At 48.7% G+C, this 10,000-nt stretch overlaps 1 protein-coding gene across 1 annotated transcript in view; it reads right to left on the bottom strand.

The window, feature by feature from the left end:
• The window catches only part of LOC138368450 (thrombospondin-related anonymous protein-like), a 34,064-nt gene that overhangs the window by 17,278 nt on the left and 6,786 nt on the right, over positions 1 to 10,000 (bottom strand). Inside the window, exon 3 of the mRNA XM_069330969.1 lies at positions 9,198 to 9,730. Within this exon, the coding sequence (XP_069187070.1) occupies positions 9,198 to 9,730 (533 nt within the window). The remainder of the gene's footprint in view (positions 1 to 9,197; positions 9,731 to 10,000) is intronic.

Below are 10,000 nucleotides of genomic sequence, written 5' to 3'. Positions count from 1 at the left end.
GTCATATATTGGGTCAAAGTCTGGCCCGTGGCCAAGTGAAGGCGTCCTTCACGTGACAAGGTCGTCTCCTATGTGTCCCGCCTAACACATTAAAGTGGCACCTTTGTACTCACCTGTGTTATACATGAAGTGACAAAAATCACCTACCAACATATTTGTTAAAATGTTTTGAATATAAAAAAGCTGGTGAATATATATTATATAATATATATATATATATATATATATATATATATATATATATATATATATATATATATATATATATATATATATATAAAATCAAATCAAATCAAATGTTTATTCAGGTAAAGTACATACATACAAGGTGAGATATATACATTGATGGATTTATAGATAGAGCTAGTACATACAATGCCTAAAGCCACTATTACGCTAAACGTTTCGGGCAGATATATATATATATATATATATATATATATATATATATATATATATATATATATATATATATAATATATATAATATTGAGCTACTCTATATATGAAGGGTTGGAGAGTGTGTATCAAGAGCTAGGTATGAAATGCTAAGAAATAGCCTGACCCGCCAACCAAGTCCCGCTAACCATGACAAGTTGGCCATGGTTGGCGGGGCTTGTGGTCAGTAGCCGGCACTAGCAAACACTGGCTGCAGGATGAGGGTATCCTCTGGAACACGAGAGGGAATAAGGCAGTTACAAAGCTCCAGGTACCTTATACCACCAGGTCTGAAGGGTCTAATGCTAGGTGTTGAGAGGCATCAGGTGTAAGGAAACGTCTCCCCCTTGCCCGGGCGTGGAACTGTGGTCCAAGCTGTTGGTGAGAGCAGCAGCAGCAGCATGGTGATAATAGTTAGTGTGTGCAGCCTGTCAGGGAGTGGAACTGTCGCCCTGGAGGGCACCAGCTGCACCCTCACCGCTGCTCCAATGCTCGCCAGGAGTATAGTTAGGGATGACCTCTCTCTCTCTCTCTCTCCTCTCTCTCTCTCTCTCTCTCTCTCTCTCTCTCTCTCTCTCTCTCTCTCTCTCTCTCTCTCTTACTATGTAAGATAATGAACAATATAATGAACAATATAATGAGTGGGTTATTAGTCGGACATTTGGAAAGCTCATTTTTTATTACAGAATGCTGAGGGTTTTATGACTAGCATGTATGGACCCGCTTGAGGTCTTGGGTCAGGCTGATGGAGATGAGTTAAGAGAGAGAGAACAGTTGGGATAGCACATTGCTTCTGAGCTGAGTAAATGGCTTTTGATTGTTTGGTGCTCTGAAGGAAACACACTCAAAATGATGGCACAGTATTCAATGACATCAGTGTTCATACACAGGGTAAATGAATACTTGAAAGACAGAAGGCAGAATCACGGTGGAAGATGGATTATAAGAGTTGTCAATTGTAAGAAGCTGGCTCCTACTAAAGTCAGTTTTTGTACTACCAGGGAGGATAATATTCAACATACCAATATTTGTGGCACCTGTAAAACTTGTAAGAACACTTACTGTACAGTGTAAGACGGCAGGAAGACTTGAACGGCAGGAGTGACTTGGAGTTCAACCTTAAGTGGAAAGTAATGATATAATGTGGTAGTGAAAGACGGTCGGTGGCAGTGTAAGACCTTGGAGAGGATCCCCACCATGCTGACGACACCAAGGAGGTCTCCTCACACTATAGGCTGCAAGGACCTGCCTGTCAAACAATACAAATGTCTCCCGTAATGTGATTAAGACACAATCCACGACTGTGGAAACAACATTTTAAATAGGCATAACGAGGATCAGGTGACAGGAGACCCGCACGTTCACTAGCAGGAGGCAAGTCGGCACAACTTGTTCCCCTCACGAAAATCTTTACATGTTTTAAATGAAGGAATTACGAAGCTTAACAATCTAGTCAAGCAAATAGTAAGATTTGGGCCCCAAGAGTTGGAACCCAACCCCCACAAACACAGCTTAGTTTGCCCGAAACGCCCGAAACGCTTTGCGTAATAGTGGCTTTAGGCATTGTATGTACTAGCTCTACCTATAAGTCAACCAATCCTTGTAAAAATTTATTGTATGTATGTACCTTACCTAAATAAAATTGTATTGTATTGTATTGTATTGTTGTAGTTAATATAAAGAGAGAGAGGCACCTTTCCTCACCCTGTACAGTTGTCAGCCAGTCAGGTTGTTGTTTTAGATTCAGCTACTCGGAACAAAAGTTCCAAAGTAGCACGGGCTATGGTGAGCCCGTAGCAGTCAAGGGTCGGGCCGCTCTCTTCACTTGCCACTCCGTAAAGTATCCAACCTTCGAACTTAACCAGACACGTACCCAAGCAGCCCACCTAACCTACCGAGTCCGATGCATAGAAAATGTAGAGTTTTTTGAACCGTTGTTTTTCATAGAAAGATTGCGTTAGTAACGTTGGTTACCAAAGTGTAAAATTCGACCAGTTAATTAAGAGGGCGTGTTGCTGCCCCCATCCCTGTGTTGTGTGCGGTAATAGTAGATGCCTATATGTGCAGTGGGCAGGGTGTGGCGCAGTGTGTACTCACCTAATTGTACTCACCTAATTGTGCTTGCGGGGGTTGAGCTTGGCTCTTTGGTCCCGCCTCTCAACTGTCAATCAACTGGTGTACAGATTCCTGAGCCTACTGCGCTCTATCATACCTACATTTGAAACTGTGTATGGAGTCAGCCTCCACCACATCACTTCCTAGTGCATTCCATTTATTAACTACTCTGACACTGAAAAAATTCTTTCTAACGTCTCTGTGGCTCATCTGGGTACTAAGTTTCCACCTGTGTCCCCTTGTTCGTGTCCCACCCGTGCTGAAGAGTTTGTCTTGTCCACCCTGTCAATTCCCCTGAGAATTTTGTAGGTGGTTATCATGTCTCCCCTTACTCTTCTGTTTTCCAGGGATGTGAGGTTCAGCTCCTTTAGCCTTTCCTCGTAGCTCAATCCTCTCAGTTCCGGGACGAGCCTGGTGGCATACCGCTGAATCTTCTCTAACTTTGTCTTGTGTTTAACTAGGTATGGACTCCAGGCTGGAGCTGCATACTCCAGGATTGGTCTTACATAAGTGGTATACAGGGTTCTGAAAGATTCCTTACACAAGTTTCTGAAGGCAGTTCTTATGTTGGCCAGTCTAGCATATGCCGCTGATGATATTCTTTTGATGTGGGCCTCTGGGGACAGGTTCGGTGTGATATCAACCCCCAGATCCTTCTCTCTATTTGATTCTTGCAGGATTTCCCCTCCAGATGATACCTTGTGTTCAGCCTCCTGCTCCCTTCGCCTAATTTCATCACCTTACACTTTCCAGAGTTGAACTTCAGCAGCCATTTTCTAGACCATTCCTCCAGTTTATCCAGGTCATCCTGTAGTCTCTGTCTATCTTCATCCGTCTTGATTCTTCTCATAATTTTTGCATCATCAGCAAACATCGAGAGGAATGAGTCTATACCCTCTGGAAGATCGTTCACATATATTAGAAACAGGATGGGTCCAAGTACTTGAGCCCTGTGGGACTCCGCTGGTGACATCTCGCCACTCTGATGTCTTCCCCCTCACCGTTACTCGCTGTTTCCTGTTGCTTAAGTACTCCCTTATCCACTGGAGCACCTTCCCTTTTACTCCTGCCTGTTGCTCCAACTTTTTTAACAGCCTTTTATGGGTACTGTGTCGAAGGCTTTTTGGCAATCCAGGAAAATGCAGTCGGCCCACCCTTTCTCTTCCTGCCTAATTTTCGTTGCCTGGTCATAAAATTCTATTAAACCTGTGAGGCACGATTTACCATCTCTGAACCCATGTTGGTGGTGCGTTACAAAGTTATTTCCCTCCAGATGCTCTACGAGCCTTTTCCTCACGATCTTCTCTAGCACCTTGCATGGTATAACAAGTTAAGGAAACTGGCCTGTAATTCAGTGCCTCTTGCCTGTCACCCTTTTTGTATATTGGGACCACGTTAGCTGTCTTCCAACTTTCTGGTAAGTCTCCTGTTTCCAGTGACCTGTTATACACCATAGAGAGTGGCACACTTAGTGCTTCTGCACCTTCCTTAGTATCCATGGTGAGATTCTATCAGGCCCAACAGCCTTTGTCACATCTAGCTCCAGCAGGCACCTTTTGACCTCATCACTGGTGAGGTCAAATTCCTCCAAGGTTTCCAAGGTTGCCGCCTCCTCATTTAGTGCAGGGCTTCTCCTTGTTCTATTGTGAAGACCTCTTGGAATCTCTTGTTGAGTTCTTCACACACCTCCTTGTCATTCTCTGTGTATCTGTTCTCCCCTTTCCGCAGCTTCATCACTTGTTCCTTCACTTGCTGTTTTCCTCCTGATATGGCTGTGGAGCAGCTTTGGTTGGGTCTTGGCTTTACTTCGCGATGTCATTTTCAAACTGTCTCTCTGCTTCCCTCCTCACATCTGATGTACTCATTTCTGGCCCTCTGGTACCTCTCCCTGCTCTCAGGTGTTCTGTTACTTCTGTAGTTTCTCCATGTTCTTTTACTCAGTGTTTCGCTACCTTACATTCCTGGTTGAACCATGGGTTTTTCTGTTGTTTTTCGTTTTTCTCCTTTTGGACGGGGATAAACCTGTCTGCAGCTTCCTGGCACTTTGGGTGACAATATCCATCATGACCTGCACATTCTTGTCTCTAAGTTCTGTTTCCCATGGTATTCCCATTAGGAAGTTCCTCATCTCGTCATATTTTCCTCTTCGGTAATTCAGTCTTTTCCCCTCCACTCCCATCCTTGGATAGGTTATCCCTACCTCCACCAAGTACTCAAAGGTCAGTACAACTGTGGTCACTCATTCCTATGGGGGCTTCAACTTTGACTTCCCTTATTTCTGACTCATTCAGGGTGAATATTAAGTCGAGTCTAGCTGGTTCATCATTGCCTCTCATTCTTGTGGGTTCCTTGACATGCTGGCTCAGAAAATTCCTTGTTGCCACTTCCAAGAGTTTAGCTCGCCACGTATCTGCTCCACCATGTGGGTCCCCATTCTCCCAGTCTATCTTTCCATGGTTGAAATCACCCATGATTAAGAGTCTTGAGCCATTCCTGCAGGGCAACTGAAGCTGCTCTCTCTATTATATTAATGGTTGCCATGTTGTTCCTATCAAACTCCTGTCTAGGTCTTCTGTCATTTAGGGGAGGGTTGTAAATGACTGTCACTATTATCTTAGGTCCACCCATTGTTATAGTTCCTGTTATGTAAATCTCTGAATCCGTCACAGCCCGGAATTTCCATCTCATCAAAACTCCAGTCCTTCCTTATCAGCAGGGCCACTCCTCCACCTCCTCTCCCTTCCCTCTCTTTCCTTACTATATAGTAGTCCTTTGGAAACACAGCATCTGTTATGACTCCTGACAATTTTGTTTCTGTTAGTCCTATTACATCAGGGTTTTTTTCTTGCACCCTTTCTGCCAGTTCACTTGCTTTATTGGTAATCCCATCAATGTTGAGTACATTACCTTGAAGCTCACTTTCTTATATCCAATTTCACCCACACTCCCTACAAGTGTAGGAGGTGTTCTATGGTCCTTGCTACTTGGGTAGGCTCCTCCTCCTGTGAGGTAGTTGCCAGGGGTTCAGGGGGAGGTGGGTTGGGGGGTGGAGGGCTTAGGTCTTCCTCAGGCCTGCTTGGGTCAGGAAGAAGTCCTGGGGGTGAGGGAGCAGGATTGCTTGGGGAGAGGGCACGCCCTCCTGCGGTGTAGTTGACAGGGGTTTGGAGGGAGGTGGAGTGGGGGATAGAGGGCTTTGGTCTTGCTCAGGCCTGCTTGGGGCAGGGAGAAGACCAGGGGTTGGGAAAGCAGGGGCTACTTGGGGTAAGGGGAGGGGGAGGATTTGGGTTTCATGATGGGCATTATGCAGGGGCAAGAAAGGGTTTGTGCTGTATGCGGCAGGGAGGAGCAGGGTGTGGCGCAGTGTGTGAATGAGGCAGGGTGTGGCTCAGGGTGTGTATGAGGCAGGGAGGAGCAGGGTGTGGCTCAGGGTGTGTATGAGGCAGGGAGGAGCAGGGTGTGGCTCAGGGTGTGTATGAGGCAGGGAGGAGCAGGGTGTGGCTCAGGGTGTGTATGAGGCAGGGAGGAGCAGGGTGTGGCTCAGGGTGTGTATGAGGCAGGGAGGAGCAGGGTGTGGCTCAGGGTGTGTATGAGGCAGGGAGGAGCAGGGTGTGGCTCAGGGTGTGTATGAGGCAGGGAGGAGCAGGGTGTGGCTCAGGGTGTGTATGAAGAAACAAACAGTCTCATGGCATTATTATGTATATTTGCCATGCTGCTCTAAACACCAGATACACGTTCAAGTATTCCCCAACATTATACTAGTTTTTATAGCCCACTGAACCTTACTGGAGACGAGAGGAGGCTGTTGTCTGTCTGTCTGTCTGTCTGTCTGGCTGGCTGGCTGTCTGTCTCTCTGTCTCTGTCTGGCTTGCTGGCTGGCTGGCTGTCTGTCTCTCTGTCTCTCTGTCTGTCTGGCTGGCTGTCTGACTGTCTGTCTCTCTGTCTCTGGCTGGCTGGCTGGCTGTCTGTCTCTCTGTCTCTGTCTGGCTGTCTGTCTCTCTGTCTCTGTCTCTCTGTCTCTGTCTCTCTGTCTGGCTGGCTGGCTGTCTGGCTGGCTGGCTGGCTGGCTGGCTGGCTGGCTGTTTGCTTATCTGTCTTTTGAATGAAGCTAATTTTATGGCTATACAAGAAGGTTCATTAATTTTATAATAGGTTGTATATGTGCATTTTGAGGTTATTAAATAGCACTCTCTAGTGTGCAAGTTAAGACACACACACACACACACACACACACACACACACACACACACACACACACACACACACACACACACACACACACACACACATACACATACACATTGACTCCATACAGTTTCAAGTGTAGATATGATAGAGCCCAATAGGCTCAGGAACCTGTACACCTGTTGATTGACGGTTGAGAGGCGGGACCAAAGAGCCAGAGCTCAACCCCCGCAAGCACAACTAGGTGAGTACAACTAGGTGAGTACACACACACACACACACATACACACACACACACACACACACACACACACACACACACACCACACACACACACACACACACACAGCTAGGAATTATCTCTCCAAAAAAAGGACTAGGAAACAAAAGGCTGGCATACCGAAAGGGGAAATATGAGGAGATGAGAAGTTTCCTAAGGGAAATACCTTGGGACACAGACCTCAGAGCTACGTCTGTTCAAGATATGATGGACTATGTCACCCAAAAGTGTCAGGAGGCAGTAAACAGGTTTATCCCGGCCCAAATGGAAAAATCCGAGAAGCAAAGGAAGAATTCATGGTATAATAGGACATGTATGGAAGCAAAGGAACTGAACAAAAGGGCGTGGAGGAACTTCCGGAATAACAGAACACCAGAAAGCAGAGAGAGCTACCAGAGAACCAGGAATAAGTATGTTAGGGGTGAGAAGAGTAGCAGAGAAAAATTATGAAAATGATATAGCAAACAAAGCCAAGACCGAACCAAAGCTACTCCACAGTTACATCAGGAGAAAAACAACAGTGAAGGAACATGTAATGAAACTTAGAACAGGCGAGGACAGGTATACAGAGAATGACAAAGAGGTGTGTGAAGAACTCAACAAGAGGTTCCAGGAGGTCTTCACAATAGAACAAGGTGAGGTCAATGCGCTAGGAGAGGGGGAAGTAAACCAGGCGGCCTTGGAAGAGTTCGAAATTACGAGAGAGGAGGTCAAGAGACACCTGCTGGATCTGGATGTTAGAAAGGCTGTTGGTCCAGACGGGATCTCGCCATGGGTACTGAAAAAGTGTACAGAGGCACTTTGCTTGCCACTCTCCATAGTGTATAGTAGGTCACTGGAGACGGGAGACCTACCAGAAATATGGAAGACGGCGAATGTGGTCCCAATATTCAAAAAGGGTGACAGGCAAGAGGCACTGAACTACAGGCCAGTGTCCTTGACTTGTATACCATGCAAGGTGATGTAGAAGATCGTGAGAAAAAACCTAATAACACATCTGGAGAGAAGGGACTTCGTGACAAATCGCCAACATGGGTTCAGGGAGGGTAAATCTTGCCTTACAGGCTTGATAGAATTCTACGATCAGGTGACACAGATTAAGCAAGAAAGAGAAGGCTGGGCGGACTGCATTTTCTTGAATTGTCGGAAAGCCTTTGACACAGTACGCTAAGAGGACTAAGCTGGAGAGACAGGCAGGTGTAGCTGGTAAGGTGCTCCAGTGGATAAGGGAGTATCTAAGCAATAGGAAGCAGAGAGTTACGGTGAGGGGTGAGACCTCCGTTGGCCGTGAAGTCACCAGTGGAGTCCCACAGGGCTCTGTACTCGGTCCTATCCTGTGGGAGTGTAGGTACACCGCACCCGCCGGGCGGGGTGTCGGCCACCGATGACAGCCAGCGACAGTGGGAGAAAAAGATTGAAATCCTATCCCCTCACTTCCCTCCCAGCCTCTCCCGCGGGGTGAGGGAAGAGAGGGGTGTCGGGATGGCCGGGGGGTGGGGGGTATTGTTAGGGAAGGACGGTAGTATTTACTGTGGGATGGATGTTAGAAATAATAGGAAAGGGAAGGTAAGCATGAATGGTGAGAGGGAGGGGAGAGATAACTGCCGTCAGTAGTATATAATTCACAGTGTCGGGGACAGGAAGCCTGCGTGTATTCATACACGTTGGCTTTTATCGCGGTAACATCCAACCCCCCCCCCCACACCAAGCTGAATTAGTGACCCTGCGCAGGATACAACCCCACAACAAGCTGACTAACTCCTAAGTACCTACTCTGCTAAGTGAACAGAGGCAGTAGGTGAAGGAAATGTGCCCAGCTATTTCTGTCCCGCCCGGGATTCGAGTCGGAGTTCTCAATTGTGTGTCGAGAAAAACCGGACTGCACTACCGGGATCCTACTCGTTCTCTACTCGCACTCGGGAATCCAGGATTCGAATCCCAGGAATGATTAAAAGGGTTGGGCAAGTTTCCCTTCCTTTCAGTAGCAGTAAATAGGTAGCCGGGAGTCAGTGAGGTGTTGCAGAGGGTCAGTAGAGCTGGACCTTGGGGGAGGGGGAGCTGGACCTTGGGGAAGGGGGAGCTGGACCTTGGGGAAGGGGCAGGTGGATACAGGCATAATGTGTCTACACACCTCTGCCTCTCACACAACAAAACATTTTTTTAATATTATAATCCTTTATTACCGGGAGGCGGAGGTGGGGCGAGGGTACACCCACCGTAACAGTGACCAGGGCGGGGTCGAGGACCAGGGCGGGGGCGAGGACCAGGGCGGGGTCGGGACCAGGGCGGGGGCGAGGACCAGGGCGGGGGCGAGGACCAGGGCGGGGGGCGAGGACCAGGGCGGGGGCGAGGACCAGGGCGGGGTCGAGGACCAGGGCGGGGGCGAGGACCAGGGCGGGGTCGAGGACCAGGGCGGGGGCGAGGACCAGGGCGGGGTCGAGGACCAGGGCGGGGGCGAGGACCAGGGCGGGGTCGAGGACCAGGGCGGGGGCGAGGACCAGGGCGGGGGCGAGGACCAGGGCGGGGGCGAGGACCAGGGCGGGGTCGAGGACCAGGGCGGGGGCGAGGACCAGGGCGGGGGCGAGGACCAGGGCGGGGTCGAGGACCAGGGCGGGGGCGAGGACCAGGGCGGGGTCGAGGACCAGGGCGGGGGCGAGGACCAGGGCGGGCGGGGCGAGGACCAGGGCGGGGCGAGGGGTCGAGGACCAGGGGTCAGCTGGTAACGAAACACAGTGAGGAACGAAGCGGAGATGATGATGATGGAGACAAGATAAATGTAGGTGTTGTGTAGGGGGGTTATGTGTGCTTGTAACACTTGAGGGGGGGGGGGTAAACTGATGGGGCACATGTAGGGGGAAACACAGACTGACTGCCGACTATCGACTGACCGAAGGACACATGGACTGACGAGCGACAACATGGACTGACCGAGCGACCGACACATGGACTGACCGACCGACACATGGACTGACCGACCGACACATGG

The sequence above is a fragment of the Procambarus clarkii genome, chromosome 3, assembly GCF_040958095.1.
Source record: "Procambarus clarkii isolate CNS0578487 chromosome 3, FALCON_Pclarkii_2.0, whole genome shotgun sequence".
NCBI lineage: Eukaryota > Metazoa > Arthropoda > Malacostraca > Decapoda > Cambaridae > Procambarus > Procambarus clarkii.
The sequence above is the reverse complement of the archived record's forward strand: the minus strand, read 5'-3'. Positions and strand labels throughout refer to the sequence as shown.